Genomic DNA, 21,869 nt, shown 5'->3' with positions numbered 1-21,869 from the left:
AAAGGAAAACCACAAGTTTGAGAAGCGAAAGACCTGCCTTCACTACCTACTGCTTTGGCCTTGGACAAGCTATTTAATTACTCTGAGCCTCACTTTCCTCATCAATAAAACCAGGATTCCACATCTACCCATCTCCAGAGTGAGACAATGCATGAACAGTGTTCAGACCATTCTGAGGGCCTTACTCCTGAATATAAAGTTTCTACAGCTCCAGGAACACTTGATCTTTGATGGGTAGGTTGTGTGAGTTACCTGAGACAACCAGTTTCAGTAAAGTTTGTTATTATTATAGATCAATATGATCTGTGCTTTGTTAGAAAAGATTAGAAATTGGCTCTGATAACAGTGTGGGCTGCTCGGTTTGGGGATGCAGAAGATGCCATCTCAAAGAAATACCCAAGATGGCAGATCCCATATGGTTGTTTAAGGGAGGGATGGCAGAGAGAGGGAAAAACGGACACAACTCAGCTGTGACTGGCCGTGAAGGTTCCGGCAGACAAGCAGTAGCTCCGAACCTCACTGAGGGTGGGAGAGGCTGCCCACGACATAAACCAAAGTTTTCAGTGTGAAAAGCCAGGAGACCTGGGAGCAGAAGACAGCAGAGTTTGGAGCCAACTCTTTGCTTTTCCTTATAACTACGTGACCTCGATCAAGCCACTTAACTCCCCGAGTCTGTTTCCTCATCAGTGAAATGGGGATCCCACTAAACCTGCGCTGTGAAGTATAGGCAATGTACATGGATTCCTTTCAGCACAGTCCTGGCAGTAGGTGTTCAGTAGTTCCTTCCTGAAACCCAGCACTTCCACGAACATGCACGCAAATTATGGCAGATCATTAATGCTCACAGGAGTCTTGTGAGATGCAGATAAGATACTGAATATGGAAATGTCCTGTATACTGCTTTATGAATCCAGGGATTAAATAATTCAAACACCAATGACGAATGCATCAGGAGAAAGTATCTCATGACAAATGGGAAATTACATATTGTTGCCCTTGTCCACAGATGCTCCCCAACAATAGTGAGATGACAAATGTGACTCTAAGGAAGATTCTTTATTGAGACCTACTTAAAAAATTTCACTCCCTGATTTAAATAAACTTCAACTCAGTTGACTGGCTGATGGCTGAGCTAGGTAAAGGCTTCATGGTGGCAAAAACACTCCCCACCTATGATGACATCAAAATAGGTTCCTGAGTAGTGTCAAGTATGAATATACTCAGGGTCTCTGTCCCATCTTCTTCAGGGTTCGATTAAGCTAGAAGAGAAAGAAAAGCAAAGTCAGATATGGCTTTTTTTAAAAAATTTGTTTGTTTGTTTGTTTTTGGCTGTGTTGGGTCTTCATTGCTGTATGCGGGCTTTCTCTAGTTGTGGTGAGCAGGGGCTACTCTTCGTTGTGGTGCGCAGGCTTCTCATTGCAGTGGCTTCTCTTCTTGCGGAGCACGAGCTCTAGGCACTCAGGCTTCAGTAGTCGTGGCACGTGGGCTCACTAGTTGTGGCTTGTGGGCTCTTGAGCACAGGTTCAGTAGTTGAGGCGCACGGGCTTAGCTACTCTGCGGCATGTGGGATTTTCCCAGGCCAGGGCTCAAACCCATGTCCCTTGCATTGGCAGGCAGATTCTTAACCACTGTGCCACCAGGGAAGCCCAGTCAGATATGGCTTTTTCACCAAACCTTTCCCTACAGTGTGCACGATCACCAGGCCAGGCTGCCCCTCTGACATGAGCATGAGTTGTCTACTATCATGTGTAAATGCTCGGTTAGGTCCTCCACCTGACATTCTTATGGTGTCACACAATTCATGCAGCTTGTTCTATCTGCCCTTCACACTCAACAAACACACATCCCATACTGCGCTGCCCGTTTTATAGACAGGAAAGGGACCCAGGGTGACTAGACTTGTCAGGGCTCTATTATTATCCTGCAGGAGGAGTCTGGTAGCATAGACCACAGCACAGCAGTGACCTCTGCTGGAGGACTCAAAGCACCAAGACGCAGTGGCTCTAGCTACGGCCACAAAAAGTGACCCACAAGACCTCTCTAAGGGCAGGATGTGGAATGCACCAAGTCTGTCAGAACAGAGCTTCATGGTCTCAGCTTGCAGAAACTGGCCAGACCTGTCTAAGTCAGAGAGTAACTGCCAAGTGGTGAGGGATGGGTCAGAGCAGGCAGTGAATCCACCCATATTAGGAAATACCAGGGAGGGAGAAGAGAGCCGGCCACCCGCAGCGGGAGATCTTGGAAAGAGATGCTCCAGAGAAGGCTGACACAGCAACTCCTACGGGCCCAACCCCACTCCCCAAACCCCAAGCAGCCAGCCAGTCTAGCTCAGAAACTTAAAGGGCCAATTTCAGGCTTTCTTGAAAACAGAAATGAGAAATAAACAATTTATAACTCCCCACCCAGTTCCTAACCTCTGTCCCCAGCCCACACACCGCTCTCTCAGACCTCTCACCTCTTCAAATTTGTGAATCTGCCGGATGAAGAAATCCCCATAGCGCCTGGCCACCTTGGTGTCTGCGATGTGGATCATGTCCTATGAGAAAAGCAACCAGACAGGAGCGGTGAGGGAGAGCCGCTTTCGGGCCTGCAAACAGCAGTGATGCTAAGTGCCAGATAGACCCCTATGGAAGAGCACTACCAGTCAAGAGCTGCCCTTTCTGTTTAGATGGCTGATTTTTATTTTCTTCTTGTTAATTCATTTATTTTATTTTCTAGTCTTTTTAACGAACATGAATCTTTTGGCTATAGTAACATTTAAAATAGCATTTTATTCTTATACACTGTTTATGAGTATAAAGTTGCAAATTAGTCTAGATTTTAAATTGTTTTTTAGCTCAAAATATTTTGTTGAGCACCATTTTACTTGTAAATTATGACATAATCTAGGTTAAGATCCAAGAACTTTCTGAATCTCTTTGATAGGATTTTTTTCAAGTCAAGGATGAAAAAAGGCAAAAAAAATAGAAAGTAATTTGCCAAAGACAAACCTGAACCAATAAGGAACAATAAGAAAAACATGCAATTAAAAACATTTTCATGTAGGAAATTTAAATCATATTATTAATTTAACCTGAATATAACCTCACAGCAAAATTTTATTTGTAATAACCAAGTTGCTAAATCTTGGGAGAAGTGTTTTATTAAAGACCATCCAGACGGTTGGGACCAGTTCAGCTGGGCCACTAAAAGGGATTGAGGGATGGAGCAAATGACTGATATTGCCACAGAACGTGTACATGTCAGGCATTGGGAATAAATGCAAAAAGGACTTTAGTTAGCTGACGTGATACGGCAGGGGACAGACAGTTCTGATATTTAAAAACATGACTTAAAAACAACATTGAAAAACTTCCCCGACAGACATGTTTCTGCTTTTGGTGAGTCTGTTCATGGCAGGGATAGCCAAGTTCTGCCAAACACCAAGCCTTCAAAAAGTCATTAAGTCTAAAATGAGAGGATCTGGTTTAGCAAGATGAGCTCCCAAAAACAAACTACCCAAACTGGCCAAGCAATTCCACAACTAGGTATATATACCCGAGAGAATATTGTTCACACAAAACTTGTACACAAAAATTCATAGCAGCATTACCCATAATAGCCAAAAAGTGAAAACAGCTCAACTGTCCACGAACTAATGAACAGATAAACAAAGTATGGTATACCCAAACAGTGGAATGTTATTTGGCTGTAAAAAGGAATAAAGTACTGATACCTGCTACAACCTGGATTAAACTTGAAAAGATGCTCAATAAAAGAAATCAAACGCAAAAATCCACATCTTTCATGATTCTATTTTTAGAAAATATCAAGAATAGAAAAATCCACGGAGACAGCAGGAAGATTCCTGATTTGCCAGGGATGGGGGGGGAAAGGAGGAATGGGGAATGCTGTTAATGGGCAGGGATTTCTTTTGGGGATGATGGAAATGTGGAATTAGATAGCAGAGATGGTTGCACAACACGGTGAACAAACTAATAATCATGGAATTACACCCTTTAAAGTGGTGAAGTTTGTTATGCAAATTTTATCATTAAAAACTGTCAGCCAAAAATTAATTTTAAAAATTATTTTTTATTGGATTATAGTTGATTTACAACGTTGTTCAAAAAGAGTATTTAAATTAAATAAATAAAAAGTAGTTGTTAGCAATGGATAAACACACACATGTATGGTATAGGTCTTGTGAGGTTATTTGTCTCTTAGGCTTGTGTATCCCTAAGAGATGTTGTGTACATATGTGTATTGTAGACCAACATCTTTCTGAAAGCAACCAAAAATGTAGGATATTTTAAAAAATTGCCCCATAGGTGCTTCCCTGGTGGTGCAGTGGTTAAGAATCCGCCTGCCAGTGCAGGGGACACGAGTTTGAGCCCTGGTCCGGGAAGATCCCACAGGCCGTGGAGCAACTAAGCCTGTGCGCCACAATGAAGAGCAGCCCCCACTCAGCTCAACTAGAGAAAGCCTGCATGCTGCAACGAAGACCCAACACAGCCAAAAAAAACCCAAAAAACAAAAAAAAAAACCCCAAAAAACACCGTTATGTATACTGTTCAATAGCCAAAAACCACCCAAATGTCCACCAGTAGAAGAATGGAAACACCGTGGTCAGTAACTGCAGTAGAATTTGGACCATCACACATCACAGAACAATAAGCATGACTGACCTACTGCTACATAGGACAACGGTGGATGGCGATTCTCTCAAATACAATGTTGAGCAAAAGAAGCTGGATAGAAAATACCACATACTGCATAATCCCATTATATCAAGTTCAAAACCAGGCAGCACCAATCTAGGGTGGTACAAGTCAGGACAATGGCTTCCCACCCACTAAAGGACCTCCAGCAGTCTACTAAGCACCCTCCCCGCTTCTTCTCCAACCTCATCTCCCACCACAACCTCCTCTCAGGCCACTCCAGCCACACTGCAGCTGTCTGGGCTCGCTCCTGCCTCAGGGCCTTTGCTCTAACTGCTCCCTCCACCTGGAATGCTCTTCCTCCAGGTATCTGCTTGCTAATTTCCACACCTCCTTCAAGTCTTAGCTTCGGTTTCACTTTCTCAACAAACTCTACCCTGAGCACCTTACTTAATACTGCAGCCTGTGCCTTCCACCACCATTACCCCAACTTACTCCACGGCACGTGGCAACTTCCAAACTACTATATGCTTGCTTAATTATAACGCTTTTTGTCATTTTTTTAACACTAGAATACCAGCACAAGGGCAAAAATCTTTGTTGATTTTGTTCAGTGATGTGTCCCAGATGCCCAGAACAGTGGGTGCCTTGAGAACCTAGCCCAAGGGGCAGTCATACCTTATCGATGTAGAAGTCAACCTCAGAGGCTGACTGAAATTCGCCATCGAGGGCAGAGATGCCACTGGTCCACACCAGGTTCTTCATTTTGTGTTTGAAGACAAGAAGCTGGATTCGGAACTCCTGCTCGGTGAGGTCCAGGAAGCCGGCCAGCTTGGCCACAGGCATGGTGGTGTAGAGCTTGAGGAAGCTGCGGATGGTTGAGAGTTGGGCCTGCTGCTGCACCTCATCAGAAAACACCTTCAGCTGCTGTAAGAAGGGCTCCTTGTGGTAATTGGGGTGTACGTTGTCATAGTTGGGCACTACAGGTGACAGGAATTTGGGGCAGGAGTAGCTGAAAAGTTCCTCGTAGACCTGTGGGTCACCTTTCTGCATGCGTAGCATCTTGTCCCCATATTTCTCCCGCAGCTGGAGGTGAATGCTCTCATCGATACGCATGGGGTACATGGTGAGGGCGATGGCCAGCAGGGCGTGCATCTGCTCATTCTGCTTGTTAATCTGGGGGTGGGGGGAGAGACCGGTGCAGGGTCAAATGAATGGATTTTCTGAGGTCCCCACCACCCTCCCAAGTACACTCTGTACAGACCTTCTGACTTCTCCCTTTGTCTTACACCCTTCAGCTAACTTTCCCAATGTCTCCTCCAACCTTCCCTCTAGCTCTACGGAACTTCTGGCCTAGTTCCAGGTCCTCTGTAGTTGTTTCCTGGACTCTTTACTGGTACCTCTGCCTCGGTCTCACCAATCCGCCCTACACATCACTGGCAGGTCAATCGTTCCACACCAAGTATGATCAATTCACCCAGAAATCTCTGCTGGCACTTAACACCTCCAGAATAAAGATTAAATACTTCAGCTGGGCCGTGAAGGTCACCCCAGACTCTAACACCCCAATCGGACTGTTCTCCTGCCTTCTAGCCAAAATGATTTATTGTGCTACTACATGACCACACTTCCAAGTCTCAACACCTCTGCTCTGCTTAGAAACCTGCTCCCAATTCTATGCATGTTTTGAATCCACCCTCCTCCAGGCAAACTGCTTGAGGGCAGTACCCACATCTAACTGATTTTAAACACCCACAGCCCAGTGAACACTCTAGGCACTGCTGGGGAATAAAAGTGAAACAAAAATCCTGTCCTTATCATCAGGGTGTTAATATCCGAAGTAATAGGTGTAACGAAGAAAACACTTAAGTAGGCGAGCCATTAAAAACTCATCCTGTTGGAAAAGCACATAGAAGAGCAAAATTTTGGAAGGCGTTTACCCAAAAACTGTTGGCACAGGTGTGTCAGGTGGTCAGAGGCCTCCTTACCATCTCATATTTGTACGTGGTCCTTTGGAACATGCTCTTGGTCCTCTGGATGTAGAGAAGGATGTTGGCAAAGACCCGGATAGCATCCTGGTATCGACGCATCATCAAATATGCAAAACCGACATAATAGTATGTGGTAACCTGGCACTCGGGCACACGAGAATACATGCTCTGTGGAAGGAGGCAGAAGCAGCAGCCATGAATCTCAAGACCAATTCATCCCAGGTAGGATCTGAAAATTGCTGGGGCCTAGTGTCGGCTGAGGTGGAAGCACTGAGAGCTCCCTGCAGAGGCCCTGAACTACCCAGAGGAATCCTGGCTCTGAAGTCAGAGGCTCTGAGTGCAGATCGTACCACTTACTGATTATGTGACCTGAGGACTCCGTTTTCTTGGCTGTAACAGAAAAGGACTGGACCAGGTAACCCTAAAATTTCTTTCAGCTCTAAAATCATCTACACCTCACTTTCACATTCTTTCTTGCTTTCTAGTCCTTGCTTTTCCAAATAGCCCTATAAGAAAAAGGACAGATAAGATACACACACGTCAAACAAAAACGTACCAAGTTTCTGTGGCTAGGAAAACAACCACTGCTAACGTATCATTACCTGTGCCACCTTAGAACTAAGTAAGTCTTTCATTAATTCTTCAGTGAAAGTTGAAAAGTAAAAATCTGCCAGCATCAGTCTGGTCTGAAAACAGAATCAAAAGACTGCTGAATATTTTAATTGTTAAGCACCAAAGAGAAACCACCTGGTCCAGGTTCAGATTTTCCCTGCAGTGGTTTTCCCAGTTCTTGTCTCAATTTTCCACTGACCTGGGGAGGAATCCTCTTTTATTCTCCATGAAATCTGTCCTAATAATAGATCAGAGTCTCTCTTGAAGCAGACAGACAGACTTTCTGGCTCTGGGAAGGTGGGCCTGAGGAAACAGGGAATGAATTACCTTCTTGTTCAGTTCGATGTTCTCCAGCACCTTGATGGCCTGGTAGTAATCCCCCAACAGGGAGTGCAGACGCAGAAGCCCCACCAGGCTGAAGTAGCCAAGCATCTTGTAGAGGGAGTGCCGTCCATACTCCCCAGCCACACTCTCAGGGTCACCTGAGAGAGACACACGGACACTGTGAGCACTTCAGCAGAAGCAGTGGAAGGAGGGCAAGCCTGACCCTTGAAGTTTACCCTCAGTAAACTCTTCATCTACTGCCAGTCTCTAAAGCTTCCTGCAATAGGGAATAACTGCCTTAGAAAAAATACCAAGCAACACCATGCCTGGCCTTATGCTAAGCTTACATTTCTAAGTCACCTAAGGGGTGTGGCAGCCCCCCCCACCATACACACCTAAGAATATGAGGGGACCCCTCTCATCAATAAGAGTTACTTGGCAAGGCCCCTCCTTTCAGGAAGTCCATGAGATCAAAGCTATCTTCCTAATAACACTATTTAGGTGTGTTCCTATTTACCTTCCTAAGACACTATTTGCCTTTCTCACTGAGTTGACATTTGCACTGATGGTGCAAAAACAATGCGGGTAAAACTATGGACAACTTAGCATCAATCGGGTAGTGGCACCAAACTCTACTGTCATCGCTGTATTCTTTACCACCACTCACCTGCAATCAAAGAACCAGCCACTTCCTTTTCCCCACAAAACCCCATTTTTAATTGAAAAAATAACTGATACACAGACTGAATAGAGACATGGGTATTTTCTCAAAAATGAGTGCAGTGAGCTTGTTAAGATGTCAATGAAAACAACTGGCAGTGTTTGCTGCCAATGAAAACTTGAGCTTTTAAGTAAAAATTAGAATTTCATAAAACTTCTATCTGCCACTATGAACTCAACAGCTCCCCAATGAAGACCTATCTGATAAGGCTGATGGTCAAAGTAACAGATGTGGTTTCAAAAAACCGTATAATTGGGACTTCCCTCGTGGTCCAGTGGGTAAGACTCTGAGCTCCCAATGCAGGGGGCCCAGGTTCGATCCCTGGTTGGGGAACTAGATACTGCATGCATGCCGCAATTATGAGTTCGCATGCCACAACTAAGACCTGGCGCAGCCAAAATAAATAAATAATTAAAACAACAACAACAACAAAAATGTACAATAAAATGTGTCAACTTTCAGAAAATCTTGATAGCTCAATGAATCAGTATTTTACAAAATCACACATGAGTAAAAAAAATTCATTCAAGCTGCAGGATAAACCGATAAACTTTAATGTAACAAAGTATAAGTTCACTGATAAGGCTTCAGATTCCACACTGCAACTAACCTGTATGAAACTACCCGCTGTCAACTTCTGATGCAGAACCAGAGAAGAGCCAGGCTACCTGTAAAGGCTATTGAGTTTCTCTTCCCTGTCCCAATTAAATATCTGTGTGAGGCCAGATTTCCCTCAGATACTTCAACCAAAACAGCATATTGCCACAGACTGAGTGAAGAAGCAGGAGACTCCAGCTCTCTTCTACGAAGCCAGACATTAAAGAGGTTTGCAAAAACACCACTCTTCTCACTGTAACAAGATCTGTATATAGATAAACTTGTGATTCTTAATCTTTTAAGACTGTAAAGTGGTCCTCACACCAAAAAGTTTGAGAAGTGCTTATCTAAACAAAGGCCCTGGAGAGGGAGTAGAAGTGTTTACAAATGCAGCTCTCAGGAAGTGCTTGTTCAGTCTGTCGGCCAACAGACTGCCAAGCCCAGCAGCCCCCAAATCAGCCCTCGGCTCCTGTTCACACCCAAATACCAAAGAGGAGCAGCCCGTCGCTCCTCCGCACTACCCGCGGCCTCTACTCATGAGGCACAGATGGCAGGCAGCACTCACCTCCACTTGTGTACACCTCCAGCTGTCGGTTGATGTTGGACTTGTCTACAAGGGAGTGAAGGACATTGAGGACACTGTGAACATTCCAGATTTTGGGATTGGAACGAAGGAAGTCGATCTCCTCCTCTGACTTCTTGGCAGTCTTACAGCGGTACTGACTAAACGACTGAAACTGTTGAGGAAGAAGGGAAACGTGCAGCAGTGGCATTAACGCCAAAGGGACAGCACAGCACACAACACGCTACTGCTACCACTTCTCCCACTACGCCAGTCTGTGCACTACTGGTTCTTTCAAAGCCATCTTTGATTAAGCTGCGGATTTGTTCATTACTATGTTACTTATTCCACAGCTAAGCAAAAAGCTCTAAAATGAGAGGTAATTTGTGGGAAAAAACATTCAATTTGGAGTCAAACATAGTCTAAAGTACTTAACGTCTCTGGGCATCACAGTGCCATCAGCCTGGCCACCAGAATCAGGTGGCTTACAACAGATCTACTCATACGTGGTAGAGATGGGGCAGGTACCTGCATGTGTGTCTTCCCTTCCAGAGCTGACCATCAATTCACCTGTGACAGGAACCCAGTCTGAGTCACCCCTGTCCCAACCACAGAGCCTGGACAAGTGTAAGGCACATATAGGGTACATACCACAGCTATTTGTTTGGGGCAGGGTTTCTATCTGGGACCAGCACTGGGCTGGCTCCATCTGTCACCCAGAGACTAGCACAGGAGACCTAGTTACTCTGTCAGAATTAAAAGCTCCCTGGTTGATTTCTGGTGCATGCACAGGTTTGGAAACCAGGGACCTAGAATCTAGGTTCTAGATGACCTAAGATTACTTTTCAACTCTGAAATATCATCCTCCTCCAAGAGCGCAGGAGAAAACGTTTCCAAATTTACAATAAACAAATAGTATCGGGGCTTCCCTGGTGGCGCAGTGGTTAAGAATCCACCTGCCAATGCAGAGGACACAGGTTCAATCCCTTGCCTGGGAAGATCCCACATGCCGCGGAGCAACTAAGCCCGTGCGCCACAACTACTGAGCCTGCGCTCTAGAGCCCACGAGCCACAACTATTGAGCCCACGTGCTAAAACTACCAAAGCCCGCGCTCCTAGAGCCCGTGCTCCGCAACAAGAGAAGCCACCACAGTGAGAAGCCCGCACACCGCAATGAAGAGTAGCAACTAGAGAAAGCCCACGCACAGCAACGAAGACCCAATGCAGCCAAAAATAAATAAATAAAATAAACAAATTTATAAAATAATTTTAAAAGCAAATATCCTTCAGCCAACAATTCTACTTATAATCATCCCTAGAAATAGACTTTATCTGTAACACATACACCAGAAGAGTGGTACACCATGTACATGGCACGAAAGAACAAGGCAGGTCTCTATACGATGACTAGCTTTCCAGAGAGTAATTGATGCCTCTGTAAAGGCAAGGAAGGAAGACACTTTCACTTTATCTGCAGTTAAAAAAAAAAATCTCAACAATAGCAACACGTTCATATATTGCTGCATCAATACAAATAAATGAAAGAGTGGTGGGGAATAAGGAGCAAAAAAAAAAAAATTTTTTTTTTTTTTTAAATTTTAAAAAAGACAAAAAACAACAAGAATAAAGAAGAGAGCGGTGGGGAAGAGCCCCTCACCCCATGCGGTTTAACTGGTGTTTTCTTCTTAAGCGGCTTACAGTGCTCTCACTTTTCACAAAGACTGGCTGGTGGCATCACACCTGGCCCACACTGGCCAGTCTTTGTTAGAAGCAAGAGCACTTAAACTCCTTAAGAGAACACCAGTTAAGCCCAGGGAATTAGGATTATTTTAAGACGGATGAAGAACCTTAGCACAGATGATCCTCGCTGACTTGCTGCTAGCCAACAGGACAGCCAATCTTCTAAAATTACGCCAAATAACAAGCCAAGGAGCCAGAGAGGGCAAACGAGGCCAGTGTGGTTTGTGGCCTTCACTGCATAAAGGACTGAAGCCTGTCTTGAGCAGGAAGCCTCTTTCTCAAAGTGCCCTAGGAAGGTTTCCTCAGCTCACCAATCACAACTTATCAGCACTCTGTACTCAAAGTCTCTTTGATCCATGGGGCTCAAATAACTGCTTTATTAGGAAACTGATTTCTCCTGAAATACCTAGTAAGAACTGTGCCATCCCTGTAAAACATGGAAAAGATGTTTTTCCAAAATCAATTATTTTATGGTTTTTAGCAACAGCACTCTGAGACAGGTAATTTTTCCCTTTTGATAAAAATGTTCTTTCATTCTGATCCAACATATACTCACATCACCAGCACCACAATCAAGATATAGAATTTTTCTCCTGTAGGCGAGGAAAGTGAGGCTCAGAGAGCTAAGTAACACATCATCACTACAGAGCCACCAGGTAGCAGCCCCCAGACAAGTACCCACTCCTAGCTGACTCCAAAGCCTGGAAACCTGTGTTCTTCCTGCCAGACCACCTCTCAAGGTCAGTTAAGAACGTGGTGAATGTCAGGAGCTCAGTTCTCCAGACTTCTGAGGTCAGAATGGAGCTCTTAGACCTCACTGATTCAAAACACCACAACACAGAGGCCACTTCCACAGGGTATTTCACACTACCCTAGGGTGGCTATACACCATGATCTTTTCAACAACACAAACAATGGTAACAGCTGCTCCTTGTCTGGACCAGTCATTTCAAATTAGGCCAAGGGTGACCAGATACCTGGTAGATGAACTCATCGATGATATCCCAGAGCCACTGGTTGGGAAGTTCGAGGGGAGCAGGACCATCAGCATCTGGGCAAGAGACCACAGAAAGGTCAGACTCGATCACTGACTATATGCCCATTCAGTAAGGCTGCAGAACGCATTTTGTAATTTCTCTCTTAAACGGACTATGAACCACAAGACTTCCCCCTCTCCCCACCTGCACATTAAAATCCTGCTAAAAAGAGCTGAAGGCCAATACGAGGTCTCATCATAACCTCAGACTCACTGAGAATGTAGTTGAAGAGATTGCAGTAGTTGTAATAGGATTCAAACCTCTGCTCCAAGGAGGGTCCCCCCTGTAAAGAAAGCAGAGAAAGGAGGACACATTTAATCTAAATGCGTTCTACTCATGGCCTGCCACTGACAGTTGAAAACAAATACGGCTGATCCTTGAAAACACAGGGGTTTTGGTCAGAAATCTCTGTATAATCTGTGTATAATGTATCGTTGACCCTCCACATCTGCAGATTTAACCAATGGTGGATCCTATAACACTATAAATATTTATTGAAAATACCTGCATATAAGTGGACCCGCATAGTGCCAACCCGTGTTGTTCAAGGGTCAACTATATATGAGAATTGACGTCAGCTCTCCCCTTCTTAGCATGTGAGAGCACTCAAGTGACAGGGAAGATAGTTAAGTGCTACAGCAGTTCAAAGGGGCACCGAATACCTGACGCCAACGGTCAAGTTTTATACCAAAAACTTTAACTGACCATTAAAGATCAGGCATATAGATCGGGCAAGGCAGAAGAGTGAGGGGAAGGTGTTTCAGGAAAAACAGGACTAATGAAGGCAAAGAAGTAAAATAGTGGTGCTTGAAGGTTAGGGAGTAAGGCAGACAATGCTACACTGGGCTACATTGGGCCAGAAATGCAGAGGTCTTACAGTGCCAAACAAGAATTAAGCCGGGGGTCAGCAAATCCACCACCACCTGTTTTTGTAAATAAGAACCTTAACTGGCACACAGCCATGTGTACTCACTGTCATGGCTGCTACAAAGCTGAATAGATTCGACAGAGACCATTACAGCCCTCAAAGCCTAGAATACTCTCTATCTGGCCCTGTACACAGCAGGCTGCTGACCCCTGATCTAGACTTCATGTGGCTGGCAACAGAACCACTGAAGAGTTCTGAGCTGGGGAACAACGTGATGTATGGTGTATGTTGTGATGGAGTAGAAAGAACACTGCCTTGGAGTCGTAGCCCCACTGCTTACTAACTGTGGGGTCTGACAAGGTACTTAATCCCTCTGAAAAATGAGATTATGAAGTGAAAGTGCCTAATACAGTAAATGCTCTTTCAATGAAAACCTCCCCCTCCAACTCCCCACCATCATGTACGTGAAACTGCCCCATCTGGTACCTAGTGAAGAGATCACAGGGTCAACAAACTTCTGCTGAATCTTCATCTACAGACCAGAGGAAAGATCAGAGGTGGCAACCAGCCATACTATGGGTTCTGATGCCACGTTCTGCCGAAAGCCATGTTATACAGGCTGGCTAGATTACTAGCCCAGCCTGCAAAGTACCTGAGCCATAGCATCAATGACAGAAGAGAATCTTTACTTTCTATCAAATGAGGTAGTCAGAGAGCTCACTGGGATGCCAGAAAAACATGGCCCCCCGCATTACTTTGGCAACAAGAACTCCTTCACCTACCGCCACTGATGGTGGGGGGCTCCTGGGCCAAGGCCAGAGCTCTTGTCAGGTCAAGTCATCCTCAGGGGGATGAGAGTGAGTGTGAGAAGCTGGGAACTCTTTAGATGGAAATACCCTAAGGAGACTGTGGTGGCAGTTTCTTTAATTTACACACGCACATACACGCTCCAACAATTCACGTGTCAACGTGGGGGATCAGACACTGGATTAGAGCAGCGAACAAGACAAAGTCCGTGCCCTGCTGGAGTTTACCCTCTAGTGGGGGAAGCAAACAAAACCCAAATAAATAAGACAATGTCAGAGAGTGACAGGTGCTCTGAAGTGTCACATAGTATGGCTAGGAGCCAAGGGAAGGAGGGAAAGATGCAGGAAGTGAGACTGGCAAGGAAGTCTGGGGCCAGGTCAAGCAGGACCATGACTAAGACTTGGGATTTTATTCTAAGTATGATGGGAAGTCACGGTAGGATTGTGAGGAAGGGGGTGACTTGATGAGACTATGTTTTAAAAGGATCACCATGGTTACTAGGTTGACAATAAACGTAAGCGGGCAAGAGTGGAAACTGACACCAGGTGAGCAGTTATGCCGTCATTCAGGCAACAGATAATAATGCCTTGAACCAGGGTAGGTATGTGCATTTTTAAAAGATACAATGCTATATGCACACCTAACAGACTACAGTACAGTGTAACATAACTTTTTTTTTTTTTTTTTTTTTTTTATTTTTTGCGATACGCCGGCCTCTCACTGTTGTGGCCTCTCCCGTTGCAGAGCACAGGCTCCAGACGCGCAGGCTCAGCGGCCATGGCTCACGGGCCCAGCCGCTCCGCGGCATGTGGGATCTTCCGGACCGGGGCACGAACCCGTGTCCCCTGCATCGGCAGGCGGGCTCTCAACCACTGCGCCACCAGGGAAGCCCAACTTTTTTTTTTTTAAGATTATTTATTTAAAAACAAATTTTTGGCTGTGTCGGGTCTTAGTTGTGGCACGCAGGCTTAGCTGCCCCACGGCATGTGGGATCTTAGTTCCCCAACCAGGGATCGAACCTGCATTCCCTGCATTGTAAGGTGGATTCCTTACTGCTGGACCACCAGGGAAGTCCCTAGCATAACTTTTATATGCACTTGGGAACCAAAAAATTCATGGGACTGGCTTTATTGCGACATGCACTTTATTGCAGTGGTCTGGAACCAAACCTGCAATACCTCCAAGGTATGCCTGTAAACAGTGTAGACAGTATTTTAAGAGACTTAGGGCACTCTAAAATTTAGAAATCAGGAAGAAAAGAATCCGGCCTAGCTTCAAAGAATTCTGCCATTTACTAGCTGCATGAATTTGAGAAAAAGCAACCTCTCTGCGCCTCCGTCTGCCTACTTTGCAGGATCACCATGAGGACTAGAGACATGCAGATGTGTGCCAAGTGCCTAGAATTGTGCCTGGCACACAGCGACAGTTGTATGTATTTCTCAGAGGGCAGGAGGCTCAGTGGCAATGCACTAAAGGGAAAAAGCAAGGGCATTCCAAGCGGAGGCATCCGAAGGTACCTGGGAACACACTTTTAGGATGACGTCCTGCAACCCAGTGCATGTGGTAAGTGTCCAGTCAAGAACTGTGGGGATAAAGAAATTAAAAAGGATGGACAGGCTATGCAGTGGTACCATTTGCCTGAAACAGACACCCAGCTTCCTGGGTTCAATCATTCCCTCCATCCTTTCTTAAAAGAAAGCTCAGAAAACATGCCAACCACTCTTGGACACTGAACCAATATAAACTAGCAACTGTTTGCCAGGGACAAAAATGGCATAGTTTAAAAACTGCCGGCAACGTTTAGATACTCACACTGACTTTGGCATATATGTGCCTGTAGTATAATTCTTTGTACAGAATCAGAAAGACGGCATCTGAAAGAGATGGCAGAGGGTGCTTTAGTAATCCACCAGACAACCGGGGTCTTCTGGCAGTTTTAGCCTGTGGTGGGAAGTAAAGTGGTAAATGTGATTTCAGAAACCAAACAACATCAAAATTCTAACACTTACACCCCAAGAATACATGCAACGAGAAACTTCATCTCCCACTTTATCCTTTCAACCTCATCTTAATCTCATTCAGGCCCATTTCCCTTCACCACTTAGATATTTTTGCCATACAGTTGCTTAAACCAAGATGTAAATACTAATGGCTCCACGGAAGGCGATATGACAGGATCAAAACTGCAAATACATGGGGATCTTTGACTTAGACATCCTATTTTAAGGAATTTATCCTATTGATATGATGCAACCATTAAAAAGAAAGAAGGCGGGGACTTCCCTGGTGGCACAGTGGTTAAGAATCCGCCTGCCAATGCAGGGGACACGGGTTCGAGCCCTGGTCCGGGAAGATCCCACATGCCACGGAGCAACTAAGCCCGTGTGCCACAGCTACTGAGCCTGCTCTCTAGAGCCCATGAGCCACAACTACTGAGCCTGAGTGCCACAACTACTGAAGCCCGTGCACCTAGAGCCCATGCTCCACAACAAGAGAAGCCACCGCAATGAGAAGCCCGCGCACCGCAACGAAGAGCAGCCCCCTCTGGCCACAACTAGAGAAAGCCGGCGCGCAGCAACGAAGACCCGATGCAGCCAAAAATAAATAAATTAATTAATTTTAAAAAAGCAGGGATGAGCTCTTTGGATATCAATGTTGTGCAGAAGTTAACATACAGGTCTGAGACTATTAGCCTTAAAAAGGCCTGCTGGTAAAGTTGGTCCTTGCTTGGCAGCTGGGAACCTAGATTTCAGGAGGGTTTCCCACCAATCTCATAAGGGTGGTCTGCTATCCCTAAACTGTTTGTGCAAACAACATGGTTTATACTGAACACCTGCTTTCCTTCTGGGAGTCTGGAATTTCAGTACATGCTAGGCAGAGGATGTGCCTACACGACCAGCCCCCAATAAAATGCCTGGACATTGAGTCTGTAATGATCTGCTCTGGTAGCTCCATAGAAAGCCCCACAGCTGTCGGACTGAGTCCTGTGAATCCTCCTAGCAAATAATCAAACCTGGGGAGGGTCTTGGGAATCCTGGAGGTGCAGAATACTCTCCAAAAATACAATAAATTTTAAAAATGGAAAGAAAGGAGCATCTATCTAGTCTTTGTAAAAAAGGAAAAAGTTATTCCTAATTGCTTATATATGCATAGAGTATCAGAGGAAGGATAAACAAGAAAATGGTGAACACTAGATGGCTCCAGAGAGAAAAACAGACAACTTGGGATAGAAATGGGAGGGGGATTTTTATACCAAATCTTTCATACTTTGAGTCCTGTGAATCCTTACCTGTTTAAAAACATGTATTACAGGACTCCTGTTGTGCTCAACATACATAATATTATATTCTTTATAGGCAAAATATTAAACAGAGCGTAATGTCTGAGCAACACGGAAACACATTTAAGATTGAGTTCTAGCAAACGTTATGGACACTAAGGGGGGAAAGTGGTGGGGATGGTGGTGGTGGGATGAACTGGGAGATTGGGATTGACATATATACACTAATATGTATAAAATAGATAACTAATAACCTGCTGTATAAAAAATAAATTAAATTAAAAGAAAAAAAAAAGAGTGAGTTCTAGGACTTCCCTGGAGGTCCAGTGGTTAAGAGTCTGCACTCACAATGCAGGGGGCACGGGTTCAATCCCTGGTCGGGGAATTAAGATCCTGCAGGCCGCACTGTGTGGCCAAAAAAAAAAAAAAGAATGAGTTCTAAACCTGAGTAACGATGATGATGCTAATGTTTAGTATTCAAAAAATGTTAGCTGTAACAAAAGAAGTGAAAGACTTGTACGTTAAAAAACTACAAAACACTGTTGAAAGAAATCAAACACCTAAATAAATGGAAAGACATCCATGTCCATGGATTACAGGACTTAATATTGTTAAATGGCAATACTTTCTCAAATTGATCTTCAGATCCCACATAATTTCTATCAAAATCCAAGCTGGCTTCTTTGCAGAAATTGACAAGCTGATCCTAAAATTCACATGGAAATTCAAGGGACTCAGAAGACCCAAAGCAATTTTGAAAAAGAGCAAAGGTGGAGGATTTACACTTGCCAATTTCAAAACTTACTCCAAAGCTACAATCATTTAGACAGTGTGGTTGGTACAAGCATAAGGACAGACATAGATCAATGGAATCAAAGTGACAGTCTAGAAATAAACCTCTACATTTACATGATAACAGATTTCGGGAAGTGCCAAGACAATTCAATGGAAAAAGAATGGTCTTTCTGAAAATTAGTACTGGGACAGCTGGCTAATCACATGCAAAAGAATGAGTTGGCTCTTCTTACTTCACACCATATATAAAAGACACCATCAGAAAGTGAAATGTGAGAGGAGGCCAGAGAGCCCATTCTGGAGCAACTGTAATGACCCCAAAAATTACAGAGGGAAAAGGAAACCAGTCAAGACAAAAATCCCAACTTCAGTTTTCACGACATGTGAAACACCTCTGTCCCCTCTTCATCTACTCAGTTTTCATTCAACAAGTTATTTACTAAGGAATTTACTATGTACCAAACCCTGGGGAAATAAAACGGCGACCAAAACAGACACAGATCGTCCTGAGCTTTCTAATGAGCCTCAGTCATAGGATCCCATCCAACACACAGGACACAAAACACTCACACCTACCGTTGCCAACCTGTGGAGCAATGGTTTCAGCCTCAGGCCAAGGTGTATTCTTGAAAAATCTTTCAGTCAACTTGGTCCAGCTGAAAATCAAGAAAAAATATTCTAGAACTCCAAAACAGGAAGGATCTGAGAAGAGACAATCCTCATATTTTATAAATAAGTACCCAAACTCTGAAAAGGGAAGGAGTCACGGAAACAGAGCCAGGGCCAGAGCCTCGAAGTCTACAACTTTCCTCACCCCAGACAATCTTTCTTAATAAGGTGAAACATTTCTTTTACATCAGCTAGGCACCTACCAAGCTCTTCAGGATCATCTCCTGCCTCTGTATCATGAACTCTAGTCATATTCCACTGCTTACTGTTCCCTGACTTGAGAACTACCTTTTAGACACCCCCACCCCCCTCCCTCAGCTTTCCACCTCCCCTTCCACTTCCTGGAGCACTGTGCCTCCTCCCCCTCTCCAAACATGGAAGCAAATCAGTCTATTTGTTGCAGTCTGATGCCACAACAGCCCTCAAGCATCCAACGCAAACACTGATGCCCAAGATGCTTCACAACCCTATTTCCTTGATGAAGTCTTTCCTGACTATCCAACTCTGATTGACCTGTCTCATTTCTAACGCCCATTACATAAGGGCCGTCCCCTCAAAACCAGAAGCAGGGCTTCCCTGGTGGCGCAGTGGTTGAGAGTCCACCTGCCGATGCAGGGGACAAGGGTTCGTGCCCCGGTCCGGGAAGATCCCACATGCCGCGGAGCGGCTGGGCCCGTGAGCCATGGCCGCTGAGCCCGTGCATCTGGAGCCTGTGCTCTGCAACGGGAGAGGCCACAACAGTGAGAGGCCCGCGAACAGCAAACAAAATAAAAAATAAAATAAAATCCAGAAGCAACCACTCAGAGCTCAGCTCACCCTGTTTTGTGTTGAGAAGTTGTCCAGCACAGTTTAGAAATTAGGTTCTGGTGACAGACTGGACAGGTTCAAAACTCAGCACATCCACTTAGCTAGCTATGAGATTTATCCTTTCTGTGCTTTGTTTTCTCATCTATAAAATGAGGAAAACAACAGAACCTACTTCATGGGGTTACTGGGAAGGGTAAATCAGTAAATACAGAAAAAGCGCTCCGAACATTGCCTGATCTGTAATGATCATACATATTATTGCTATTATAATTATTGATAGTCATGGTATTATTTTAGGCCTTGTACAAGTTCTGGGCAATGAGTTCAACAAAATAACATGTCCCTAGCCCCCGAAGAATCACAGAAACCCCTCGGGCACTCTCTTTACAGAGAAATGAATAAACATCACCCCTTTTTAGAGACTGCATTACTAAGCCAGTCTCACCCAGTAAGAGATCATTTCAGCCAGTGGCCCATACCTGTTCTCATAGATGTCCTGGATCTCATATACCTTCTGGTCAATGACATCGCTGGAGACACGACTGGCCTGTAGCTCATACACTTTCTGGTCAATTAAGTCTGAGACAGTTTTGTGGAAATACTGGATGAAATTTTTGATCACTTCAGGGATCACCTGATAGGTCTGCTGTTCATACTGACGTTCATAAGCCAGATCCTGCTTCGGATCTCCTAGAGATTAGATACAATAAATACTTCAAATCCACATTCAGAACATAACAAAAGGGCAAGGCCATCCGCTAAACAAAACTCAAGTCTATAAAATCGGGTACAATTCCCTTTTAAACACTCAGAAATATAAATCCTCTCCAGGTCACTCGCAATCCCCACGGGCCTGTTTCCTCAGAACATTTTCCCACTACTTATTTATTTTATTTATTGAAGTTATTTATTTGCTTATTGTTTCCCGCACCAGAACCTAACATCTATGAAAGCAAGAACCCTGTCTGTCTTGCACCCAGGTGTACCTTCAAGACCTGGAACAGCTATGGGGGGCGGGGGGGAACGGTGCGTAGGGCAGCAAGTAGTAGGCACTTAATATTTTTTGAATAAACGAATGACTGCCATTTTCTACCCATATGACTTGGTGCAAGTAACTAAACTTCTCTGTCCTCAAGTTTTCTCACCTGTAATGTTAATTTATGTCTTTGGAGAACTGCTGTAAGGGGTAAATGAAATACTTCACCCCAAGTACCCAGAACAACACATGGCACTTAATAAGTGCTAAATCAAACCAAGTTACTGTAACAACTCAGGAAACATCAAAAACCTTCCAAAAAAGATTTCACTTCGACTTGGTTTCAATTACTTTAATTTTTCACAAGATTTTCTTCTTCAACTAATAGCTTCAACAGGGAAACCACAGTCAGGACAGTAACCCTTCCCTTCTGGGACTTTGAGGTGGACCATGAATAAGGCCTGGTTTAATAGCTCTCGTGGTGAGAGCTAGTAACTGACTCTAAACCTGGACCATCAAGACCAAGTTTTAAGCAGGTGCCCGTCAGAGCTGCTCTGAGACATCCAAAAAGGTGTCAATCCCTAGAAGCCGGCCAGACAAACCTGCAGACTCACCTGTGTGCATATCATAGTCGCCCGGGTAAGCATAGGGATCGTAGGCAGCCTAGAAACGAAAGAGACACACACAAGACAGTCACCAGCTCGTGAATCCAAAATGCTCGTTCTAGGTTCTAAAGATACAAAGGTGGGTAAGACACAGTCTCGTTCTTTGAGGAACTCACACGCCTGTGAGAAAAGGGAGAATAAACAGACAATGACAATACCGCGTTACGGCTGCAATAAGGTAGAGCAAAGCACAAGAGGCTGTGGGAATCTGCGGGGCCTGACAAGACTGAACCCAGACCATTAGAAATCAGAGTGCAGTTACAGACACACAGAATCCTATAACTAGCCTCCGTTCCCGGACTTGGAAAAGGAGAGGACCAGGGGACCGGACACACGAGATGGGCGGGCCGAGACGGGCTGATCAAGAGCCGGGAGCTGCGGGTGGCAACAGCATGAGGAACGTGCAAGCGGGGAGGCCGGCTGGGGCTGGTCGCGGCCCGCGAGTGCTCCCGGAGAGGCCCGGACACCGTCTCCCCGCGGGGCCCAGCATCCAAAGAGCCCTGCCCCTGTCGCGGAGCTCCGCACACGCTCTAGACCAGATTACCTCAGACTCGTAATCGTCGGCAGGATACGACATGGCTGCACCGCTCGCGGACCTAGGCCGGAAAGAACGGAAAAGGCGGGCCTCGCCTGCCTCTTGACGCCGGAAGTCCAGCCCCCTCGAGGCTGCCGGGAAACCGGAAACTCTTCCGAAGCCGCCGGAAATCTAAGGCAGCCATGTTTGGAAGGGCGAAAGCAACAACCCCATACATTATTCCTCCTTCAAATAGAGGCTCCA

At 45.0% G+C, this 21,869-nt stretch overlaps 1 protein-coding gene across 2 annotated transcripts; it reads right to left on the bottom strand.

Annotated features, from left to right (window-relative positions):
- Positions 1–1,037: 1,037 nt before the first annotated feature.
- EIF3L (eukaryotic translation initiation factor 3 subunit L) lies at positions 1,038–21,747 on the bottom strand. 2 transcript variants are annotated; one of them, XM_067698028.1, is made up of 13 exons: positions 21,636–21,747; positions 21,041–21,089; positions 19,930–20,140; positions 18,551–18,630; positions 15,712–15,773; positions 12,438–12,507; positions 12,165–12,238; positions 9,451–9,622; positions 7,571–7,725; positions 6,629–6,799; positions 5,319–5,816; positions 2,456–2,536; positions 1,038–1,259 (listed from the first exon to the last, which is right to left on the bottom strand). In XM_067698028.1, exons 1-13 carry the CDS (start codon positions 21,666–21,668, stop codon positions 1,221–1,223), a joined length of 1,695 nt encoding a protein of 564 aa, XP_067554129.1. In that variant the 5' UTR covers positions 21,669–21,747; the 3' UTR covers positions 1,038–1,220. The 2 variants fall into 2 exon arrangements, with proteins under 2 accessions (XP_067554129.1, XP_067554130.1); XM_067698029.1 differs by lacking the exons at positions 18,551–18,630; positions 21,041–21,089; positions 21,636–21,747.
- Between the last annotated feature and the right edge of the window lie 122 nt (positions 21,748–21,869).

The sequence above is a fragment of the Pseudorca crassidens genome, chromosome 11 (genome assembly GCF_039906515.1).
Source record: "Pseudorca crassidens isolate mPseCra1 chromosome 11, mPseCra1.hap1, whole genome shotgun sequence".
In the NCBI taxonomy this organism is placed as follows: domain Eukaryota; kingdom Metazoa; phylum Chordata; class Mammalia; order Artiodactyla; family Delphinidae; genus Pseudorca; species Pseudorca crassidens.
Note: the sequence above shows the minus strand (reverse complement) of the source record. Positions and strands in the feature narration are given on the sequence as shown.

Coding starts and splice junctions, on each gene's coding strand:
- EIF3L (XM_067698028.1), bottom strand. CDS start 21,668: ATGTCGTATCCTGCCGACGATTACGAGTCTGAG. Junction 21,090..21,635: donor CCGACGATTACGAGTCTGAG/GTAATCTGGTCT, acceptor TTTCGTTTCTAG/GCTGCCTACGATCCCTATGC. Junction 18,631..19,929: donor CAGGACATCTATGAGAACAG/GTATGGGCCACT, acceptor CTTGATTTTCAG/CTGGACCAAGTTGACTGAAA.